We start from the raw sequence: 25,872 nt of genomic DNA on the forward strand, positions 1-25,872 counted from the left end.
AATGAGCCGTAAAATCCCAGAAACGATAACTTGCCTGATAGTAAAACATTTTGCCAGGCGATGCGTAAAAAATGGATAAACCTTGCAATCTTATACAACGGCGGCTTTCGATAAATGAGGGAAATGCTAAATATATTAATCACTTATTAGTTTGATTTGGATAATATCAACGTGTAGTTAGACTGTCGGCTACAATTTCGTATCGCATCAAGAAACTACAACGAATATTTTTTGTTAAATATCAACTAATATAAAGATCAAAAGCCACTCAAGGATAAAGAATATTGAGATTGTTAGTTGAGTCATGAACAATAATATGAGAGGCTGGAAAACGATGAATGGAATGTAACAGATGAAATACTTAAGTAAGCTTAACACACACACACACACACGCACACACACACGCACACACACACACATATATATATATATATATATATATATATATATATATATATATATATATATATATATATATATTGATGGTGGGATGATTCCAATATTGTTCCCGATTCCGATACAATTACTGACTCCGTGCTAAATTCCCGATTCTGATACAATTATTGATTCCGATTCCAATTCTTTATAAATCTAATTATCTAAATATAATATAGTTATTTCCCCATATTTTCGTAAAAAACATGTTAAATATGCAGAGGTTTTCCTAAAAGTCAAAATGCACATTCGGAGGATGATCAATCGATTTTAGCTTTACTTGTATTTTAAAATCAATAAATATTTATTATTTTATTATTATTATTACAAGCAATGGAAGATTTTCTTTTAAACAAAATCAAATAAAAAAATAACGACAATTAAAAAATCGTTTTGGCATCGGAAAATAAAAATCAATTTTTCCTATTCGGATACCGATTCCGATACCCTCAAACTTCTGATTTTTCCGATTCCCGATTCCGATTAATTGTCCCAACACTAATATATATATATATATATATATATATATATATATATGTAACTTAATATCCGCGTTTTTTTTCTGTGCGTGTGAGTGTGTATTTGTTTTATAAATCAGTTTTCTCAATCGCCTCTTTTTCCTTTAATTTTCCCTTTAATCTTTCGTACACCTTCCCCACCAACAAACATTTAAATCCCCTCCTTTTCTTAACGGATAACAACCGTTAAAGTTTTTTGCCTTCCGAGTAAAAATCACAAGATCGTAAAACCATGCTACACACTAGACATGGTATCATATTTTTCTCCTCTAAAATTAGAATTAAAAAATTTTATGACGTTTTTATTTTAATTTTCAAATTTTTTTCTTGCCTGATGAATTCAATAATGATCAAAACGTTCTGCACACCGTAGCAAGATATGACTATATTAACACAAAAAATAAAAATAAATAAAGTTGCTCTCTTTAATTGAGCACTATGGACGCACCTTGTGGTATTTAATGATTCTAATACTTGGGATATTTTTCAACGTAGAATATATATATATATATATATATATATATATATATATATATATATATATATATATATATATATATTATATGTGCATATATATTATATATGTATATATATTATATGTGTATATATATTATATATGCACATATATTATGTGTATATATATTATATGTGTGTATATATATTATATGTGTATATATATTATATATGTATATATATTATATGTGTGCATATATATTGTATGTGTATATATATTATATGTGTATATATATTATATATGTGTATATATATTATATTAGTGGATATATATACATATATATATACATATATATATATATACATATATATATATATATATATATATATATATATACATATATACAGGACAAATCGTCTAACCCCAATGGATTTAATCTCTTATCAAGCTGTGTTTAGCATTATACTGAAAACTAGAAATGACAACAGTGGCAACAACATTTCAAACTTTGGGCCGTTGGCAACCTGAAGGTCTTCCTTTCTGTAATTACAGAATATCTTTCTAGAAAGAATTCTTAATAGAAAGCTATCGGAGAAACAGATGCCAACAAAATCGTCATCAACAGGAACTAACAGAACAGCAAGAACAACAACAACAATAATAATAATAATAATAATAATAATAATAATAATAATAATAATAATAATACATAACTGAAATCGAAATACAGAGGGATCTTCTAAGGTAATTCCCTATCACCATTACTGTTCATTACAGCCATGATGCCACTGAACAACATTGTAAGAAAATGCTAAGCTAGATACAAATTCTCTAACACAGAAGAAAGAATGTACCACCTAATGTATATGGATGACTTGAAACTGTTTATTTCAAAGATAGAAACACTAATAAACACGAGTAGAATTTTTAGCCAGGATATCCAAATAGGCGGCATAGAAAAGTGCGCACTACTGACGATTGGAAAGGGAAAACTAGAAGCAACAGAAAATATAGTACTACCCAATAAAACAGAGATGAGGGCACTTGCTGAAAATGATAATTACAATACTTATAAGTGCAGGAAGTAGAAACCATCAAAGCAACAGAAATGAAAGAGAAAATAGAAAAGGAATACATAAGAAAAACAAGGAAATTCATCTAAACTAAATTAAACAGTAGAAACCTATTTAAAGCAATAAACACGTGAGTAGTGTCACTACTAAGATATTCTGGGCCGTTTATTAGCTGGAACAAAGAAAAAGTAAGGAATTTCGACAAGAAGACTAGGAAATTCATGACGATGCAGAATGCATTGCACCCGAAGGATGATACCGTCTGACTATATGTGAAAAGGAAAAGGAGAGGAAGAGGGCTGGTCTGTATAGAAGGCTGTGTAAATAACAAAAAAAGTAGAAAAGTACATTAAAAAACACAAAAAAGAATAGGAAAAATGCATAATGCAGAACACCTAAAGAATAATTACTGCAGCAAAAAAAAAAACAGGATAAAAACAAATAAGATATAAAATAAGACGAGAAATAAGACAAGGAAAGAAAATTGGAAAGAGAAAACCATTCATAAGGATTACAAAAGAAGAGACTAACGAAAACACTTGGAAATGGCTACAAAAAGGAAACCTAAGCAGGGAAACTGAATCGCTAAGAACAGCTGCATGAGATAACACAATTAGAACCAACCACACCAAGGATTGACAAAACACAAGAAAATAGAAAATGCAAACGCCGCGGACAAAGAGACGAAACAATAAGCCACATAATAAGTGAATGTAGCAAACTAGTCCAAAAAGAATATAAAAATATATACGATCAAGGAAGGAAGGCAGTACATTGAAAATTATGCAAAAAATTACATACTGAAAACACAGACACATGGTACAAACACAAACCGGCAGAAGTACTTGAAAATAAAAGTCACAAGATCCCGTGGGAAAAAGGTATACAAACGGATAAACCCATCCAAGCAATAAGACCAGATGTCATAATACTTAACAAGAAGGAAAAGTCCTGCCAGATTGTAGATTTTACCGTTCCAGCAGGCAACAGAGGGAAGATCAAGGAGACTGAGAAGCAGAGCAAATACACGGAACTGGGCAGAGAGCTAAAAGGGATCGGGAAAATGAAGAAAGTAAAGATAACAATACTAATAATATGAGAGATAGGAACGATACCGAAATACTTTGAAAAAAGAATGTGAGAGATTGGAAGCAGAGGGATAGCAGAGAAGGTATAAAGAATTTCAATAATGAAAACTGCAGGAATATTAATGAAAAACCCTTAAATGTGGAGACCAACACCACACATGAACTCACACACAAATTGGACACAGAAACGGCTACAGATGCAAAACACCAAGTAACATCACACGGAATCATGAAAACTGAAACTGTTTAATTGTAAAATACCGCCGCTTTTTTCTTCTCTGTTATTTTGTTCTTCTCTGTTAGTGCCACCATAAACGGGCACCACATGAAATAATGAGGTTCAAGGATGATGGGAAGACTGAGGGGAGAAAGCACTAACTAGACCTCCACTTATTGCCACCCAAATTCTAGTGAAGATCAATGGTCGTCGCCAATGATAAATCAATCATAAGGGTGTTGCGATAACGCAAATTCTTTTGCAAATGTGATCGAAAGAGGTAGACAGTACTGGAACATTGGGTAGACTTGTCACTCAACCTCCAGGGAACACCACAAGTTGTGCTCAAAGAGCAGTCTTTGATGATGGCTTGTGTGACTATTCTTAGTAAGTAAATAATAATAATATCCAGACAACTGCATCTTGAACACACAGACAAATGGTACAAGCATAAACCGGCAGCAGTACCGGAAAATGAAAGTTACAAACTCCTATGGGACATGGATATATAAACCGATAAACCCATTCAAACAAGACGAGCGGATATCAATTGACAAGAAGGAAAGAACCTCTCAGATTGTAGATTTTACTGTTCCAGCAAACCACAAAGTTAAGATCAAGAAGACGGAGAAGTGGAGCAAATATGCTGAACTGGCCAGAAAGCTCAAAAGGATATGGAAGATGAAAAAAGTCACGACAACACAAATAAGAGTAAGGGCGCTAGAAACAATACCGAAAAACTTGGAAAAGAGAATGGGAGAGATTGGAATAAGAGGGATGGCTGATAAGATACAACGGATAACAATAATGAAAACTGCAGAGATATTAAGCAAAACCCTTGCATGCGGAGATTAATACACAGAAACTACAGACACAGACTGGACATGCAAAAAAATGCTACAGATCTAAAACAAAAAGGAACATCACATGGAATCACGAACACTAGAACATTTTTGTGTCACCAAAAACTGACACCATACCAAAGCTAGAAGAGTAATGGAGGATGAAAAGACTGAAGAAAGAAAGCACTAGCTAGATTTCCACCGGATGAGTGCAAGGAGGACTGGAACCTTGGGAAGGCTTGTTGCTACTCAAATTCCAGTGAAAACCAATAGTCGCCGCCAAAAGAATTTAATGGTAAGCGGCTGCTACGATAACTCAAATCGATATGCAATGTTTATCAACAGAGGTGAAGAGTACTGAACATCTGGAGAGACTTGTTGTCACTCAGACTCTACAGAATGACACAAGTTATTCTCCAAGAGAAATCGTTGATGATGGGTTGTGTGACTAATCTTAGTGAGTAAATAATAATAATAATAATAACAATAATAACAACAATAATAATAATAATAATAATAACAATAATAATAATAATGATAATAACCACAATAATAATAATAATAAAAATAATAATAATAATAATAATGACAACAATAATAATAATGATAACAATAACATTAATAATAATAATAACAATAGCAATAATAATAACAATAATAATAACAATAATAATAACAATAATAATAACAATAATAACAATAATAATAACAATATTAAAAGTAATAATAATAACAATAATAATAACAACAATAATAACAACAATAATAATAATAACAATAACAACAATAATAATGATAATAATAACAATAATAATGACAATAATAATATGAAAAATAATAATAACAATAACATTATTATGAATAATAATAATAATAATAATTGTTATTATTATTGTTATTATTATTATTATTATTGCTATTGTTATTATTATTACTTTTAATAACAATATTAAAAGTAATAATAATAACAATAGCAATAATAATAATAATAACAATAATAATAACAATAATAATAATAATAATAATAACAATAATAATAATAACAATATTAAAAGTAATAATAATAACAATAATAATAACAACAATAATAACAACAATAATAATAATAACAATAACAACAATAATAATGATAATAATAACAATAATAATGACAATAATAATGTGAAAAATAATAACAATAACATTAATAATAATAATAATAATAATAATAATAATACGATGAATAAGAATAAGAATAAAAATTAAAAAAAGAAAATGCCACTCACTGATGTCGGGTTTGCTCTATCATATTTGAAGTCAGCGTGCTGCTTGGGCTTTGACTGTGCGGATTGGCATACGTATTTGATAATAAATCCGCCATTATGGTTTTGATTAGATCCGGACTGTACAGGCCGGAGCCAGCATAATCCACGTAAATTTGTTCTGCGTGACAGAAGGAGAAAATGTTAATTTTGTTAAACGTGTTTAGCAAATGGTACAGATTCGACATTAATGGTCACGAAGTTACATAGTGATGAAATAACAGCTCTCGTCTTAAATATTTTACCAACACATTTTTTTTCTATTCATTCGTTTAAAACTTGAAAGAAATATATAGTTTGAGACTGTAGAAATTAATAGTGTTTTAGTTTTCACAAATCGATCGTTCAGAAGTTACATTAAAAAACAAACAAACAAACAAAAAACTCTTAGATAACGACAAACCCCGTGGACCTTTTTTCCACGTCAAATATTATGCCATCCCCTACGAAAGTTCCATTATTGGCAGAACTCAGATACTATCAGATATTTTTGCTCACTAGGATTGAGCCAACCTCAGCTACGAAGTGTTTTAGGTGATCCGCGAGGCGCAACTTCGTGTAGCACATACTTTAAGTGTCACCATTCGCTGCAGCAAACATCTGCTTGACATGCAGGTCCAGGAAGGAATCTCGCAGCAGGTTGCCGGTACACCATTATGTCGAGTGCCGTATTGTCACCTACCCGCCAGGCGAATTTATTCGGGGGTGAATTAAACGCGCCCCCCCCCCACGTACAAACCTGGAAATTTCTACGATTCGACACGGTACATACTGCGCTTAGCCTTCCAAAATGGTCACGAAGGTGTACATATATTTGAAACCATTGTTCAATTCATATTTATCATGAATCTATAAGTGTTTCACTTTAAAATGAGAATTAATTCGTTAAGAAATATTTTGATCATACATTTCCAAATTTCCCGTACAAAGGCATTCCCTTCTCCAGAAACGCTGACGAAATCAGTGCTGGCTTGAAATGGATTTTCTGGCGTATGTACCAGTCGATGATACATCTTCGACAATCAGTCGTATATAGCACGTTGCCACGGTACTAGTTAATCTTATGAAATTGGGATGAGGCATTGTTCTGAATAGGTCTAGGTCAACCATCACAGGATGTACTTTTTCTCGTTGAAAAAAATGGCTAGTTTTTTGCTAACTGTGCGAGGCTCAGATATTGAGGAATGTTTATAGAGCTGCGGTCCTGAACGGACAGTGCACCCTCTCTTTTGCGTGCTGGCATTTTATCTCCAACTCACAGCTTTGTGTCACATCTTTCAGGAGTAAGATTGATGTAAGTACTCTTGGCTCAAAATATTTTAATTCTTGCTTGTACCATGTGCAAATTATATCCCCTGAATTATACTGACTAACAAGAGAATGCACTCTTCTTCTTGTTCTTCTTGTGCTTCTTCCGAAAAAACACAAATATATTAAATCCCATCCACGTGTAAATTTACAAACTGTATATCTTTCTCTTTCTGTGCTCGGTTTTCGTCCGGGTCACACGCCTATCACAATATAGTCGCAGTCATCTTGGGACTTATTTGCGATTAACTGGTATCACTTATAGGTTCTCCGATCATTGTCAACGAAATAAATATTTGCTTACACGTATCCTAACACCCCGACAATACTTGTTTTTATCGATTCTTTTGAAAGAATTACGTAGCGTTACCTTTTAAGAATTACGTGTGTCATTTTCACCTCCTTCAACGTTTCATCGTTCGTATATTCATCTTAAGTGAGAATAAATGTATGTATATGTGAATGCAACTGTTTCTTAATTATGAACCCACTTTTCTTTTCTTTAATCCTAGATACTCAAGAAGAGATTGATCTTGACGTCACTAGCTGATTGATTAAATCGGGCTCATCCTATTTATAGTTTAACTTAGGTAAGGTCCAAAATGAATTGTTACAGAGACATATCGATTTTCTCTGGTTATGGACTACTTAGGCACAAAATCCCGTCTTTAAGCTTTACGGGCTACCATGAAGGACAATCCGTTAGCCCCGTTGGGAAGAAAAAAGAAAGGGTGCGAAAAAGAAAAAGGATGAGAGGGAATATATAAGAGAGATAAATAGATAGATAGATAGATAGATAGATACAGAGAGGGACACAAGTATATATATATATATACATATACACACACACACACACACACACATATATATATATATATATAGAGAGAGAGAGAGAGAGAGAGAAAGAGAGAAAGATAGAGAAAGAGAGAGACATATATATATATATATATATATATATATATATATAGAGAGAGAGAGAAAGTGAGAGAGAGTATAGTTGAGGGAGAGAAAGAAGGTGGAGTTTTTGTTTTATTGTCTTTGTAGGGCATGCCTGTGCTTTGCAAAGGGAAAGACAAAATCAATAACATTTGTTTGGGAGCGGTATATTCTGGCAGTTTGACTTAGTAGGACAATATATTACAGTAAGGAAAGGCAAATAACATCTCTTCTATGAGAAAATGGTTTTAGAGAAGAAGGGGGTAAGATCACGCTCGCTAGATTGTGAAGTCGATTTTGCACTCTGTTAACGCAAGGAAAGGTGCGCTAAACGACACCGCCGGATGCGAGAGCAATAGTCCCTTTTTGATGCTTAGTTTCAAATATGCCAAGAAGGCAGAATAAAAACGACATCAGTTATTTTTTGTAATATTGAGTTTGTATAATTTGTTTCACTATAGATTCGCTGTCTTTTTAATTTTTTCGTCGCCTCAAACAAAGCGTGTTGCTACGAAAGCGTAAAGGGTTACTATAACAGTGATCACATTCATACACGGAAACCTGTGTAAGGAGTTGGCAGCGAGTTTGTTTGTCACCGTTACATTTGGATTTCTGCACGTTGGTAGAGAAGTAGAACGATGAGCATGTCCAAAGTCAAGGAATCCGAGGAAAGATGGAGTAGAAAAGCTGCTGCTATCTAAAAACATATACACTGAAGGGGTGTGATTTTGCTGTTTTTTTGGACGGATAAATAGCATTCTCGCTGACGGAGTAAAGTGAGATATATTCGTTAGGAACATATTGTAGAATCAATTTTAAAAAACACACACAGAGATATAACACTATAGTGATGGGACAGGAGGTGTCAGAGCTTGGCAGCCTTTAACAATTTTTACAATGGAGGTGGTGTGGCAATTCTACTTGGTAGAATCCTACCTAGGATTAAACGAAAAGAAAAAGGGGTTTATAATCAAGAAACAGTCGCATTCACATATAGATACATTTATTCTCACGTAAACTATGCAAATTAACCCCAAAATATAACGGGTCGAGTCTCCAATTATCTTTCCAATCTCGTGACGCTTTACCAACTATTTTAGATGCAAGCGTCTCCTAACAGGATTACAGAAATATTCACACGTGTACTTTGAAAAAAAAAAAAACGAGTTATCGCTCCCTGCACGCGCGGAATCGGATCAGCGTTGGTACGTGATCGGATTTAGAATACATTAAGGGAGATTTCAGTGGAATCGTGAAATATTTGGTTCTCTCAATCGAACACAAACATATTTATCGATTATTTATCGATTTCCGATTCATGCTTAGCGATTCATTGCTACGTACATCTCGAAATTCCTTCATCGAATATCCGCAGAAATGGATGTATGCCTAAGCAAGTTGAAGGGAATCGTCTGTTTTTGTATTTTTCATATAAAAAGAAAAACAGAAGAAAATCTCCCGTGCTTTACTACTCCATACAAATGCTGGTTGGGGAAAACATCTCCGGAATGATTTCTCCTAATTCACATGAAGTTAAGATGTTAATTCTGTTATTTTCATGTTTGATAAAAGATCGTAATGTACGGTCAATTGCGGTAGTATAAATTTATTGCTCTCGGACAACACCGATTTTTTTTTTTTGGTTTTGCTCCATGGTTCCTGTTTCACGATAGTCTTGTAATAAATCACGATTTTGAAAATAATAGCCCGAACAGACCGTAAAAACGAATCTGATTGGCGGAAGTTACAATATTTATTAGATTACAGATTAAGTTGATTTTTCTACCTTCGATATTTTTTCAAGCGTATCAAGTTTATTGATGGCCACCATACGTACGTATGTGATTCTGCTTTCCCAATTTCTTTATATATATATATATATATATATATATATATATATATATAAAATAATTATATATATATATAGTATATTATAGTAAAAAATAATTATATATATATACATATATATATACACATATATGCGCACACACACACACATATATATACATATATATAATTATTTTTTTTTGCTAAAATAATTACATACCTACAGACACTGGTGTTTCATCCTTTCGGGAATCTTCAGTACAGGCTGTCACGATTAACACCAGTCGGCGGATTCGGACTCAGCAACACGAGCCATCTCTGGCTTGATTAGCAAATACCGCATCCATTCGGCTACCATTAACCGCGTGAAATAACGTTGAATTTAAACATTATAATTTAAATGTTCTTTACGTCAGTCAGACAGTGATCTAATCGTTATACGATTATCTATGCATAAGAGCTAAATTGACCGACTTAATTAAACTGAAAGTGCTCAACGATAAGAAACGAGTTTCTTAAAGGGGCTATCATAATTATTTTTTTGCTATAATAATTAAATATATATATATATATATATATATATATATAGAGAGAGAGAGAGAGAGAGAGAGTGAGAGAGAGGGTAAGTTATAAAATATATATGGCATTATAACTTACTACCGAGCTCTACCTACGCATTGAGCACTGTTGAAGTAAATACTTTATGTTTACGCATAAATTTATACTTCGTATATTAATTTATGTAATTAAATTAAGTAATCTTACACACACACACACACACACACACACACACACACATATATATATATATATATATATATATATATATATATATATATATATATATATATATATATATATATATTGGGAATCTTTGAAATGGGGCTTCATAATTTAAGTATTAATTTTTGCGGACTGTTATCCTCATCTTCATAGTTGTTCTTGTTTCACCACGTTTCGACCAACTCATCCTCTGGCCTTCTTCAAGTGATTAACCACGACGGCATAGGAATGCTGAGTCTTGTAACTTATTTATCCTCAGTAATTACTGCCTTCCATATTCCTTGTTTTCTCACTACGTTTTGGCCAATTAATCTTTTGGCATTCTTGCGGTTCAGATTGAAACCGCTATTTCCGGGCAATGCTTACCTGAAACCAACGCTTCTATCCACAGCGCAAAAAAAAATGAATATACAAATTATCTTTTTTAATTCTTCAATTTTAATAGCAGATAAGAATTCATTCGTTTTCATTTTCATCACTTGGGCATGACAAGTTTTGTCGTTGTCTATGTCGCCTCTTAGAAGGATATTCTTCAAATAAAATTCCATTACTATTTTATTTGAAGGCTTATTTCAATTAGATTTAGTGTTAGTGTTTCGATACTTTCTCTGGATGACGGTATGGGAAAACACGTTCCTTCCCCTGTCGGACATAGGATCTGCACTTGATGTCCCGATCTAACATCGTTTTTATTTCGCTAATTTCGAACACCCATATTTGAATATTACAAAGAATGGTTTGCGTAACGTTTTCTTTCCCTAGTATGTTCATTGAGATAGCATCTCAGAGTTGCCCATAAAAGCATAAGGCACAATTTTGGGCATGAAACGCAGTTTAAACCCGCCAGATGTCAACCTGATATTTAAAACTGCTGTTGCGTAATATCAGGTATTTACTATCCTTAGAGATGTTGTCCTTAATATGGTTTACTGTGGACGTTTTAACATATAAGCCATTTGACCCATTACTGGAGTTAGTATTTTAATGACTTGCAGGACCCGGGGAAATTCCAAGGTAGTTGGAAATGTAAAAAAAAAAACACACACCACTAAGAAACATCTCATCACATAATCAAACAACTACATTCAAGTTGAACCATGTACCATTAAAGAATTAACTAAATAACGAAGCTCTGAATTTTCAGTTCCTGGTATCTCTACTGACAATTGCATCAATTTGATGAACTGTTCTGATCTTATCCTGATCTCGCAGCATTATGATCATGTGGCAGTGTGGTAGCCATCTTTTTGGAAATTCAATAAACACAAGCATTTGCAAATAGAATTCCCAGTACATGTTTGTCTTTAATGTCTTTCAAAATGTCAGCTAGATGTGCATTATACACACGTGATATTAAGTCAGGTCGATTTTATGTAAGTTCTGATTGTTCCAAATTGTTTATTATTTAAGGACCTCTTCGATTACACATGTATGGAAGGAATAGGTCTGGTTTTCTGTATTTACAGAAAACTGCTTTGTACTAATTTCTTTGTAATAATTTTAACATGACATAAAAGTAGGTAATATGTTTTAATAAGGTTTAAAATAGCTGTAATCAACAGAAGCATCCTATGATTTTGACATAACATTTTAGTATATAATGATGTTTTCACCTGAAATGTCTTGAACGTTTTACTCATTTCAACATGACATATATATAGGTACTAATGTTTTCATCTGAAATATGTAGATTAAAAGATCTTTAATCAACAAAACACCCAAGGATTATAAATATTTCAACATGACACTTTAGTACGTAATGATATATTCACCGAAAATGCATTTGAGATGGTACTGATTTAAACATGAAATGTACTGATTTAAACATGAAATGTACTAATTTAAACATGAAATGTACTAATTTAAATATGAAGTGTAATAATTTAAACAGGAAATGTACTAATTTAAACATGGAATGTACTAATTTAAATATGAAATGTACTAATTTATGCATGGAATGTACTAATTTAAACATGAAATGTACTAATTTAAACATGAAGTGTAATAATTTAAACATGAAATGTACGAATTTAAACATGGAATGTACTAATTTAAACATGAAATGTAATAATTTAAACATGAAATTTATTGATTAAAACATGAAATGTACTAATTTAAACATGGAACGTACTAATTTGAACATGAAATGTAATAATTTAAACGTGAAATGTAATTACTTAAACATGTAATATACTAATTAAACCTTAAACGTACTAATTTGAACATGAAATGTAATAATTTAAACATGAAATGTAATAATATAAACATGAAATGTAATAATTTAAACATGAAATGTACAAATTTAAACATGGAATGCACTAATTTAAAAATGAAATTTACTAATTTAAACATGAAATGGACTAATTTAAACATGGAATGTACTAATTTAAACATGAAATGTGCTAATTTAAACATGAAATATACGAATTTAAGCATGAAATGTACTAATTTAAACATGAAGTGTAATAATTTAAACGTGAAATGTAATTATTTAAACATGAAATGTACTAATTTAAACATTAAACGTACTAATTTAAACATGAAATGTAATAATTTGAACATGAAATGTAATAATTTAAACATGAAATTTACGAATTTAAACATGGAATCTACTAATTTAAACATGGAATGCACTAATTTAAATATGAATTGTACTAATTTAAATATGAAATGTAATAATTTAAACACTACATATAGTTATTTAAGAATGAAATGTACTAATTTGAACATGAAATGTAATAATTTAAACATGAAATATACTAATTTAAACATGGAATCTACTAATTTAAACATGGAATGCACTAATTTAAATATGAAATGGACTAATTTAAACATGAAATGTACTAATTTAAACATGGAATGCACTAATTTAAATATGAAATGTACTAATTTAAATATGAAATGTACTAATTTAAACATGGAATGTACTTATTTAAAGATTAAATGTACTAATTTAAACATGGAATGTACTAATTTAAACATGAAATGTACTAATTTAAACATGAAGTATACTAATTTAAATATGAAATTGACTAATTTAAACATGAAATGTACTAATTTAAACATGGAATGCACTAATTTAAATATGAAATGTACTAATTTAAATATGAAATGTACTAATTTAAACATGGAATGTACTTATTTAAAGATTGAATGTACTAATTTAAACATGGAATGTACTAATTTAAACATGAAATGTACTAATTTAAATATGAAATGTACTAATTTAAAGATTGAATGTACAAATCTAAACAAGAAATGTACTAATTTAAACATGAAATTTACTAATTTAAACATGAAATGTAATAATTTAAACATGAAATGTAATAATTTTAACATGGAATGTACTAATTTAAATATACAATGTACTAATTTAAACATGAAATGTAATAATTTAAACAGGAAATGTACTAATTTAATCATGAACGTCTGCCCAATAAACAAATACTACTTTTACTTTTTAATTTTTATTTATGAGACTGGAGATTAGGTTGCAAAATACTTTCTATCACATAAAAAGTACATAATTTCTTCATCACCATTATGCTACTATGCCAACAATATATAAACAACGATATTGGTATTTTAGAAGTTAACAGTTTTAAATAAGCAGGACTTGCCGATTCTTTTAAATGATTTTTTTTTATTTTAAACATTATATAGAGAACTTTAAAATTTTTAAAACAATTAAAAATAAAACTTTTAATAATATTTCACAATATAAACCTTTATTGTTTGTAATTTAAAATAATATAAACATAACATTTCATAAATTTTTATTTTTAATTTTAAACAAAATAAATAGAACATTTAAAGGGTAAATTTTTACTTGGTTTCCACCTTAACATTTTCCTTTTAAATGATGGTTTCAAGGTTTTCAGGTATGCTGAAAACAAAGTAATTTGCCGAATATTTAGCAATATGTTTTATGTTAAAAGTGGTGGCCATAGTTGTACACCAAAAATATGCGCGCTTGTGCGTACAACTATGGCCAGCACTTTACAATTAAGAAATTATATTGCTTAATATCCGGAAAACTACTATATCTAAATGCGATATTCGTTTTCAGCATATCTGAAAACCTATAAAAGATTTCCCCCTTTTCGCTTCTCTGTCACAATAATTCCACCATATGCATTCCAAAAGATTCTGTTTCCAATTTTTCTCATTATTTTATTTTGTTTTTACAAAAAGTTCTATCGTTTACATGTGTATTGAAGGATCAATCGGGTCATTAATTTCTCCATGTTGATATTTTCCATAATCGAAGTGGTCCAGACGTTTATAAACTGTCCATCCATCCGATGAAATCCGTGTCCCTGGTAGGATCCACGAATTAATTATCGAGGAAAAATGTTTCCCGATCCGTGCTGTCAACTTTGGTAATATTACACAGGTTCGATGATGATAGGGTGGTTTAGAAGATCTTCTTCATAAACCTCACGGATGAAATTCATCCAGTCAACAACTCTATGCGTATCTGCATCACCTATTTCTCTTCTCATAATGGTCTGCGGTAACTCGAAGCTCTAACAAAATACAAACTAAAAAAGAGAATACACGTGCTTAGTTAGATTTTAATTTGAATCGTTTATAATAAATGATGTGATTCAATTTCCAATAAACACGTGATTAATAATCAGTTATTCAGGGGAATAGTTCTATTTATATCGTTTGAAATGAAAAATTAAAGATAGGTTTATGTTGTTCATCTAAAATAATAGTTTTATTTATATTGTTTAAAAGAAAAAAGGGTTGTATATATTGTTTAATATAAAGTGTTTTTATGTTCTGTTTATATTGTTTATTTTTGAAAAAGAACTTCAGATCGATATCATTGCTTATATATTGTTGGAATAGTAACATAACGGTGATTTGGAAATTAGGGATCGAGAGTATTTTGCACCCTTTTCTCCAGTTTTGCCAGCTTTTTATGGATTAATTCAATTTTTAAGAGCTAATTACCTGCTTTACGCCCCCAAAGTAAGTTGTAAAATCAACGAGTTTTTTTTTTTTACTTTAGTAATTTAGTAAAAAATGGAATGGAATGATTAAAAAATTCGAAACAAGAAAAGATTTTTTTTAATTACATTTTTTTACTGTGCAGTAATTTATATCATTATGAAATAGGTAAAACAAAAATAGGAAAAAACCAAGTCAATCACTACGGATCAAAAAAATATTCCATCAAATTTGGTCCGTGAGTAAATAATTCGATATAAAAAAATAACAGTACATCTATCTTACCGTACTGAAAACATTATTTAGAAAGCCATTCTTAACATGGGAAGGGAATAGTATTTTGTAAATATGATGCATTTTCACCCAACAATATAATTTAGGAGAGTTTGAAGTATTTAAACTGTCAATTCTGTTAATCAGTGATCATCAGGCTTTCTTAAATTTTTTTTATAATCTATAGCTAGTAGTTAAGCCTATGTACTTTTCATAACTTTATGTGCATATGTATATATATATATATATATATACATATATATATATTAAAAAGTTCGCCTCATGTCCAAGTAACCTACATCTAAAATTTCAAGTGTTTAGACACAAAATTGGCGAAGGAATTTTTTAGTCTGCAAAGGTCAAATCTTTCAAGATTGACCTCTTGGCAGCCAATTTTTCGCTTAAAAACTGATAAAAAAAGCTTGCTGCGTGTCTATGTATTTATGTAAAATTTCAAATGTTTAGACAAAAAATTGGCTGAATAGTTAGCTAGAGACCGCAAAGGTAAAATATTTTTAACTTTGATCCCTTGGCAGCCAAAATTTTGGCCAAAAACCGATGGAAAAGCTTGCCCTATGTCTGAATACACTTTTTGTAAAATTTCAAATGTTTAGACCAAAAATTTGCTGAGTAATTTGGGAGAGATCGCAGAAGTCAATTTTTTTAACTTTGACCCCAGTTTTGACCACTTTAACATTTATTGTTTTGGGCTCAAATAAAATTAAAATGTTTGACTCATATCCAAGTAACCTACATCTAAGTGTTTAGACCTAAAATTTGTGGAGGAGTTTTGTAGAGTTTTCAAAGGTCAAATCGTTGAACTTTGGCAGCCAAATTTCTGTCCGTAAATCGATTAAAAAGATTTTCAAAAATCCCAATACCACTTTATGTAAAATCTCGAGTTTGTAAACTGAAAATTGACAGAGTAGTATGGCAGGGAAATATACACACAGACAATTGCACTTATATATATATATATATATATATATATATATATATATATATATATATATATATATATAGTAAGTTATAAAATATATATGGCGATTAAGTTACACTGAATATTGCGCGTTTCTTCCACACTAGGATTCTTCAGGCTTATGCATAAGCCTGAAGAATCCTAGAGTGGATTAAACGCGGAATATTCAGTAGCTTAATCGCCATATATATTTTATAACTTACTACTAGCTCTACCTACGTATTGAGCACTGCTGAAGTAAATACTTAAAGTATAAGCATACATTTATACTTGCGTATATTAATTTATGTGAGTAAATGAAGTAGCTATATATATCTATATAATTATAAAACTCAAATGACCTTGTAACGATGTATGTAACCCACTTTCCGTTTACGACATCCGGTTGCGCATGCGCGCGCATAAACATTAACCCATAGCAACGTAAACAAATAAACACAAATCGCTTCTTTTGCAGATTTTGACCTGCGCACTGAAATATGAACGTTATTATTTCGAAATTATTATTTAACATCGGAAGAGTGGGGGTTAAAATAACTTAAACGTAATACAGGAATAACCAATGTATAAAAAAGCAGATATATCAAAATTTGATTTTAACTATAGTAAGTATGGTATTTGCTCAGTTCACGTTTACCTATAAGTATGGCCAACCACTTATAATTCAGTAACTGTAATTTTTTTTCCAAAATAATCAATTATAATAAACAGAACAACTCATAGAAATCTATCTAGATTCTTTTTTCATTATAATATACTTTCATAGAAATGTTTCTGTTATGTCAAAAAAACCTATAATCTTTACGTCACAAGTGTTACGCTCATACATGAATTCCATAGTTAGTATAACATACTGACGCAATGGGTCACAGCTAGTCTAGTATATATATATATATATATATATATATATATATATATATATATATATATATATATATATATATATATATATATATATATATACGTTATATAGGTTATTCATTGAACTTTTGAATAGTCAAGTCGCTGTCTGATGATAGCTGTTGTTTGATTGAAACAAGTGGCTATTTGTAGCAGCGGGATGTGAGCATGTTTATATAACAATAAACAAGTATATATATATATATATATATATATATATATATATATATATATATATAAGGGGAAAACATGTTTACTTCGCCATTTGAAGAAGATTTCAAGTATTTAAACTGTGAATTTCTGCCCATGATAAAAGTTCAAAGTCAAGCATTATAGTTTACTTGTCGCTAGAAACAATTTACACTTTAGCGAGTACAGATGCGCATGTGACGCAAAATTAATTTGTGGTAAAAACGTCATTTCATTCCGAATTTCCATGAAGGTATGTGTTTTTACTTCCGTAATTCTTGCACCACGTTACAATATTTCACCCGATATACAAAGAAATGACCTGGATCGACAAATATGAAACGTGGGGGCGAGTTAACGCGTTATTTATTAGAGCGTGACCGCAATATCATTATTATTATTATTGTTTTTTTTTTTTTTTTTTTTTTTTTTTTTTAGTTTTTGCTAAGATTTTATTTGGCTTTTGCTTGTGTTTGTTCACTCACAAACGTTGTCTTTTCATCCTATATACTGTCTACCTTGCATCGGATTACTTGTATTGAACACATATTTTGCATAGTTTCACACTGGAATCTTTATATATATATATATATATATATATATATATATATATATATATATACATACAGGGTGATCAAAAAGTCAGGTAATTACACGTGTTACACAATCAGTGGTTAATCACTTCCAGCGATTGATAGAGAGAAATGGACGACAATTAACAAAATAAACATATTTCATGTTTGTTTCATTTTATATTTCAATGTATGGTACTTAAATATACGTGTAATGCTAATATCGTTTTTCTTTAAAATGTCACCTGACTTTTTGACCACCCTGTATATATATATATATATATATATATATATATATATATATATATATATATATATATAATTCGAAGTACAACAGAATTGTAATAGTTTAAAAGCAGTGGGGCATTTTTTTTTTAACCTTATAAAAAAGATCGACTATAATATAAACAGAAACAGGATCGACTAAAAGTAAGAAAAAATAAATTGAAAAGGAAGAAGATCGACTAAAAGGGGGAGAAAGAGAAAAGAAAAGGGGGAACGGTGAAGAAACTTGAAGTACTTTTCGCCGACTTTCTTCAGAAGTAAATGTCGGAATGAAGTAATTTTGGCATGAAGTAATTTCCATGAGGGGGAAAAAAACACCGCGTAGAAATTGAACTGGTGGCGCCTGTTTAAAAACGTTCGACGATCTTTTTTTTATAAGGTTTAAAAAAAAAAATGCAACACTTCGCTTTTAATATATATATATATATATATATATATATATATATATTCAAGTTAAATATATTCAGGAGGGAAAACCCCGTGAATTAAAAGAGGTTATTATGAGTGCTCAATAATTAAAAGCAAATATATATTTTATTAAGACAGACAAATTTACACTGGACATGCTAATGTTTCGGACAAGGTTACAAGTCCTCCTCATGCGACTTAATAAAGTTTGTATGTTAAGGGGTCAAACTTCAACGATTTGACCTTTGAGAACTCTACCAAACTCCTAGGACAATTTTGGGTCTAAAACTTGCAATTTTAGATATAGATTGCTTGGACATTAATCTAACTTAATAACTTGATTTAACCCCCAAACAATAAATGTTAAGGGGTCATAATTGGGGTCAAAGTTAAAAAAAATTGACCGCTTTTTTTTGTTGCTTAACATACACCTCCAAACACCCGGACAACGCCGGGCGTAAATGCTAGTATATCTATAAAAGTGGAAGTGAAAAATATCTATGCATTTATACACAAACATACACATATGCATATATACACATACATATACTTACATACCCACACAAATATATATATATACATATATACATACAAACACACATAAACATATAGACATACATATAAGCATAGATATATATACATATACATACACATGTACATATATAAATATACGTACACATATATGTACATACACACACGGATACATATAATAATGACAGATCAATTATTACATGCTTCCAGCATTTCAAGCCTACACGCGTCACAACTTTTTCATTGCTATATGACTATTTTTTTATAGACAAATGCCCGAGGGAGTATCTACACAAAGATGATGTTACAGATATTTAGCTTTGTACGACAGCTAAATTTCTCTATCGGTCCAAAAGGTTGAGATCCAGCAACAAGCAAGAGCAAGATAGCCAGCAACAAGTCAAACTGCAGACCAGCTTGATGCGGGTACTGGTCTCCCGCTTTATGGTTTTTCAAATCAGAGATTTCCTTCTCCTAGAAAGGTTGCCTTCACCATGGCTTATGGGAACCCTCTCCATCCCACATACACATAGAAATAAACACATGCATGCACATAGAATGCACGCAAATATACATATGCATGTACACACACATGCAAACATACACACATAGAGACACACATATAAACATGTACTTCATATGAATACACACACGTACACATGCACATACATGTAAAATACACATGAAGGAGCGTTCCAAAAGTCATATATCCTCAATGATCAGGATGAAGGTGATGGGTACAATTCAATGAGTTTCACATTTAAAAAAATCCAAAACAAACTAAATATACATAGAATCAGACGAAAAAATCCAAATGAACAAATCAGCATTTGAAACGGCTGGAGTTTTTTTTTTAATAAAATATATTTATATATATATATATATATATATATATATATATATATATATATATATATATATATATATATACACACATATACATGTATATATATATATATACTTATTTATTGTGAAATAAACATGTTTACATCCCGCTGCTACAAACAGCCATTTGTTTCAATCAAACAACAGATATCATCAGGCAGCGACTTGATTATTCAAATGTTCAATCTTGAATGTGGAATAATCTTGAATCTTGTTCAATCTTGAATGTTGAATAATCTATACATATGAATATATATATATATATATATATATATATATATATATATATAAACACAGACATATATATGCATTTTACATGCACCCATATATATGTATATATATTAAAAAATGGACATTATATATATATAAATAAATATATATATATATAAATATATATATGTATATATAAATATATATATATGCATATATAAATACATATATGTATATATAAATCTCTCTCTCTCTCTCTCTCTCTCTCTCTCTCTCTCTATATATATATATATATATATATACATGTCCAAAAACGCTGATCGATCGTTCAGAACTAAAGTAAGTTACCACCCCCCTGCCGATCTCTCAGGAATGAGGACAATTTATACGGAAGTTAAATATCATTAGAATTAACAAAGAAATCGACATTGAGTTGGGTTATCGCGTGTGACAATTTATACCGACTTTTATTACATTTAGAATTAACAAAAAATAAAAATAATTAAAATAAATATACACCGACGTTGGCTTGATATATACTACGTAATCATATGCAACAATCTAGTGTGGAAAGTTTATTTTAACAGCAACGTTTATGCTGTCAGCTTGATATCTTTAATCTATTCAAATATATGATTATTTTACTTAGCTAACGCTTGTATATAGTTTGATTTGAAATCTGCATATTCTATAGGTTATAAAAGAACCATTAGCTCAATAAATGGTGTACGATGATTATTTTCAAAGATAATATGAGCATGTGTACATGTGAGTACACTTACATTTAAAGTACACTGCATAACATGTTTCCTTTTTAAATACAGACACAGAAAAACTGCTCTTTCATATATATATATATATATATATGTATGTATATATATATATATATATATATATATATATATATATATATATATATATACTAGCAGGGGTTACCCGGCGTTGCTTGGGTGATCGGCTCCCTTCCCACTCTGAGGGGTAACAAAAAAGTCACCCCTCTGGATTTACATGCTTGGTGCAGGCCTCCCCCCTTCAGGGAGAGATAATCCCCAACCCCACCTTCAGGGAGGAGGGTATATGGAGGTGTCTCCCCCCCCAGGAAAAAAGTCACCTCCTCCTGGTCTCTTCGTCCCCCACCCTTGGGGGGACACCGGCTCCCTCCTTTGGGGGGAGAAACTGCCAAGCTCCCCCCTTTCGGGTGAGAAAATGCCAGGCTTCCCCTTTTGGTGAGGAGATGGTGGCAAGCTCCCCCTGCTTGCCCGTAGGTGGGTGGAGGATCAGACGCCCTTCCGTTAGGAACCCACCCTTGGGTGGAGGTGGAAGGAAAGGGTTTACCCCCTCCCCTCTTCGGAAAGAACTTAATAAACAAATATAATTAAAAAAAGTAGATGCGATCAGGATCGAACACGAAAAACTAACGGTTAACAGTTTAGTATGCATACCCGAATTACTCTCTTACCTTTAATAAATAAAAAAATAAATAAAAATGTAGTAAAAGAAAGTATAAGCTAATGAATGAATAAACGGGAACATAGCAAAGTAATAAAATGAGAAAATGAAGAAAATCAGATTTACTGTGTGTGTGAAAGTAAGCGGGGTTGGTTGCCATAACAACGTGACGTGCACAAGGACGGTAGTGAACTTGTGTATGTGTCCGTGTGTGCGCGTGTGATGGGTAGTAGTAATAATAGTCTGTCCTTTGGAGGACAACGTTTGTTTTCGTGTTGTGTGTACGTGTGTGCGGCTTGCGCCAGAATGGTGGACGTGATGTCGGAGGTTGGATTGTAATGGCTGGTATAAGTTTCGTAATTTTGTAATTTGTAAATGAAAAGTTAGGGAAAAATAGACCCTTCCAAGATGAACAATAAATAAAGGCATAATATTTTATGGTAAAGTTTAGAACACTGAAACCATAGTTTTTTAGGAGATGTGATTATTGGATTAACCAATCAGAAACCGTCTGTGGCACACACATCTCTGTTTTTATAGATATATAGATATATATATATAAAGTAGTAGCGTTCGTATGTGTGTGTGTGTGTCTGTGTGTAAAACTCCCAATTACCAAAGAAATATAAAAGCCAAATGTGTGTACACCTCTTCTGGTCAAGAAATATTAATGCCATGTTAGGATGCTTCTGTCAAAGGAGACATTATATTATACTTTCAATATATAGCATTCTTAAAACCACGTTTACATTATTTAAATAATTACCTCGATGACATTACTTATTCGACATAATAGCTTTGTTTCAACTGTACTAATTAAAAAAAATTAACTATTTAGTTTATTTAAACTTCAAGTTATATTTGATTTAACTGATTTTATCTGAAATCGGAAAAGTGAAAATAACTGTGATAGGTTAATTGAAACGGAGCACGTTATTAAATATTTGTTTTCATTTCGTAATATTATTCTAAGCTGAATTATTATTTTTATTTTTAGTTCGAGGGAAATTTTTATAACTTATTCTTAATTTTTAAGTAACCTTTTTATTTGAGAAACATAATTAAAACTAATGTCTCATTTACTTGCATCCTCACGAGGGCAGAGTTATCCATCATCCTCTACTCTTTTTGTCTATAAAATTTAATCGGTCTTGCCCAGGATTTATTATAATAATTATATCATAGCAAGTGTGTTTAATTGTCTGCAAAACAGATTTTCTTTATAATTTATTTAATATCTTAAATTAAAAATGCTCAATTTTTACAACGTGATCCAGCGTCGTTTAACCCTAGAAAAAAAAAATGGTCAATGTTAAGTTTCTTTCCAACTCCTCAAAAAACTTGAAAATCACAACTTTTAATGGTTTTCGATGGTGCTAAAAACAAATATCACATTTAAATTTAGGGCAGGTAAGTAGTTTTCACGATATAAAAAATTACTTTTTCAAAAAGTGGGGGATCACTTTCCTATATAAATTTAACGTAAAATGGGCCCCACTTTCTAACCACCTAATACTTTCTTCATATAAAACAAAATTAATTGTGATATTCGTTTTCAGCACCAGCGAAAACCGGCGCTGTTTTTTTAACTAAGAAATTCGTTTATGTTTTCATAATTTAGGACGTAAATAATGTTGTCAGTAAGCTTACACGAGCGGTTTACAATTTTTCTTTTTGAGGTGGGTATTCAATTGTAGAATTTTTATAGTTTTTACCAGGTGCTTCTGTACTTTACTTAACCGCCTCTTGATGTAAAACGAATTTTTGTGAAATGTTAAACTGCAAAGGCACCAGTTAAAAACTACACAAGTTCTATAATGAAAAAAGAACGAAAAACAAAAGTATGCTTTTGTAAACTTACTAATAATTAGCGTCCTAAATTATGAGATGAAAACATGAACGCATCTTTTAGTAAAAAGAAAGAGCGCCAATCATCGGGAGTGCTGAAAATTAAAATAACAGTTTAATTTGTTTTATGATATGAAGAAATTACTAGTTCACCAGAAAGCGAGTGCTCATTTTACGTTAAATTTATATAGGAAAGTGATCCCCCACTTTTTGAAAAAGTAATTTCTTCATATCATGAAAACTACTTATCGGCCCCAAATTTAAACGTAATATTCGTTTTCAGCACCACAAAAACCATTAAAAGCCATAATTTTAAAGTTTTGGGGGGAGTTGGAAAGAAATTTGACATTGACCAAAAACATGAAGGCCTATTTTTTGTGGTCTAATGCGTTTAAGCAGTCTTTATAAATAACATGAAAGAAGAAATTTTGAAAAAAAAAAAATAACATCTTAGCGTGGGGATAACTTTTCTATATAAATTTAACGTAAAATGAGAACCCACTTTTTGGCCAAAAAGCGTTCAACCAGACATGTCATCTCTAGCATTTTTTAAACGTTTGGCGATCGAGGGGGGGGGGCAAAACATGACAATACAAAAACTTTATTTTTTGTGGTGGTGGGGGGGGGGGCAGGAATTACATTTGAAACATAAAATAACGATAAATTTAATTAATTTTTATGAAACCATTCTGTACTTTCACCTAACAATTTTATAAACAGAACGAACCCCAAAATATGACAAAGTCAATTTGTTGGAGGGGGAGGAGGGGAGGATTACATTAAAAATATAAAATGACGAAAAATGTCATTTAATTGTTTTTAGGAATTAATTTTAGGTAGATCTTTCTTTTTCTTTTTTTTGCGATTGCACGGGCATTCGCTGCTATTTTTATTGAAACAAAAATTTCAAGGATTTATTTGTAATTATTTTTCTTTGCAGGGCGTCTTTCCAGTGCTCAATATCAGGAGAATAGTTTCTTCTCTTTATAGCCTTTCTGCTGAAATATCTGGTGGAGAGGGTATCGCATACTTCCTTTTTGGGGCGATTACATTTACATGTTTTCATCCGCTCTTTTATATTTGTTGTGGGGGTATCTACGTTGCCCATAATGAAAATGATTAGTATACAGGTGTGTTTCAAACAGAACTTCATGTCAACCCAGGCAAGGCTGGGTACCCATGCTAGTATATATATATATATATATATATATATATGATGCCTCCGTTCATCTTAAGAGACAATGGAAACCTCTATAAAGGTAGCCACGCGTGTAATTGTAAAGCAAGGGTTGCGCAATACTCAACCACACTGCAGCTTAATAGGCACTGCTTGGGTCCAGTTGCAAGGAGAGGCTAAAGACTGACTGGAAACAGTGCAGATATAACCGAGAGCGACCACTACACCGGGAATTCTCTGAGATACCCCATTTTAGTACTTACTAGACTAAACGGTGCTTAATATATATATATATATATATATATATATATATATATATATATATATATATATATATATATATAGTAAGGTATAAAATATATATGGTGATTAAGCTTCACTGAATATTCCTCGTTTTATCCACTCTAGGATTCTTCAAGCTT

At 31.0% G+C, this 25,872-nt stretch overlaps 1 protein-coding gene across 2 annotated transcripts in view; it reads right to left on the minus strand.

Annotated features, from left to right (window-relative positions):
* LOC145258135 (molybdenum cofactor sulfurase-like) overlaps positions 1 to 25,872 on the minus strand; it is a 1,297,067-nt gene that overhangs the window by 1,255,079 nt on the left and 16,116 nt on the right. For both annotated transcript variants that reach the window (XM_080115880.1, XM_080115879.1), the window contains exon 2: positions 5,893 to 6,049. In XM_080115880.1, coding sequence (XP_079972006.1) covers positions 5,893 to 6,049 — 157 coding nt within the window. The remainder of the gene's footprint in view (positions 1 to 5,892; positions 6,050 to 25,872) is intronic.

This window comes from Euprymna scolopes, chromosome 33, assembly GCF_053919585.1.
Source record: "Euprymna scolopes isolate OS-2025 chromosome 33, ASM5391958v1, whole genome shotgun sequence".
Lineage (NCBI taxonomy): Eukaryota > Metazoa > Mollusca > Cephalopoda > Sepiida > Sepiolidae > Euprymna > Euprymna scolopes.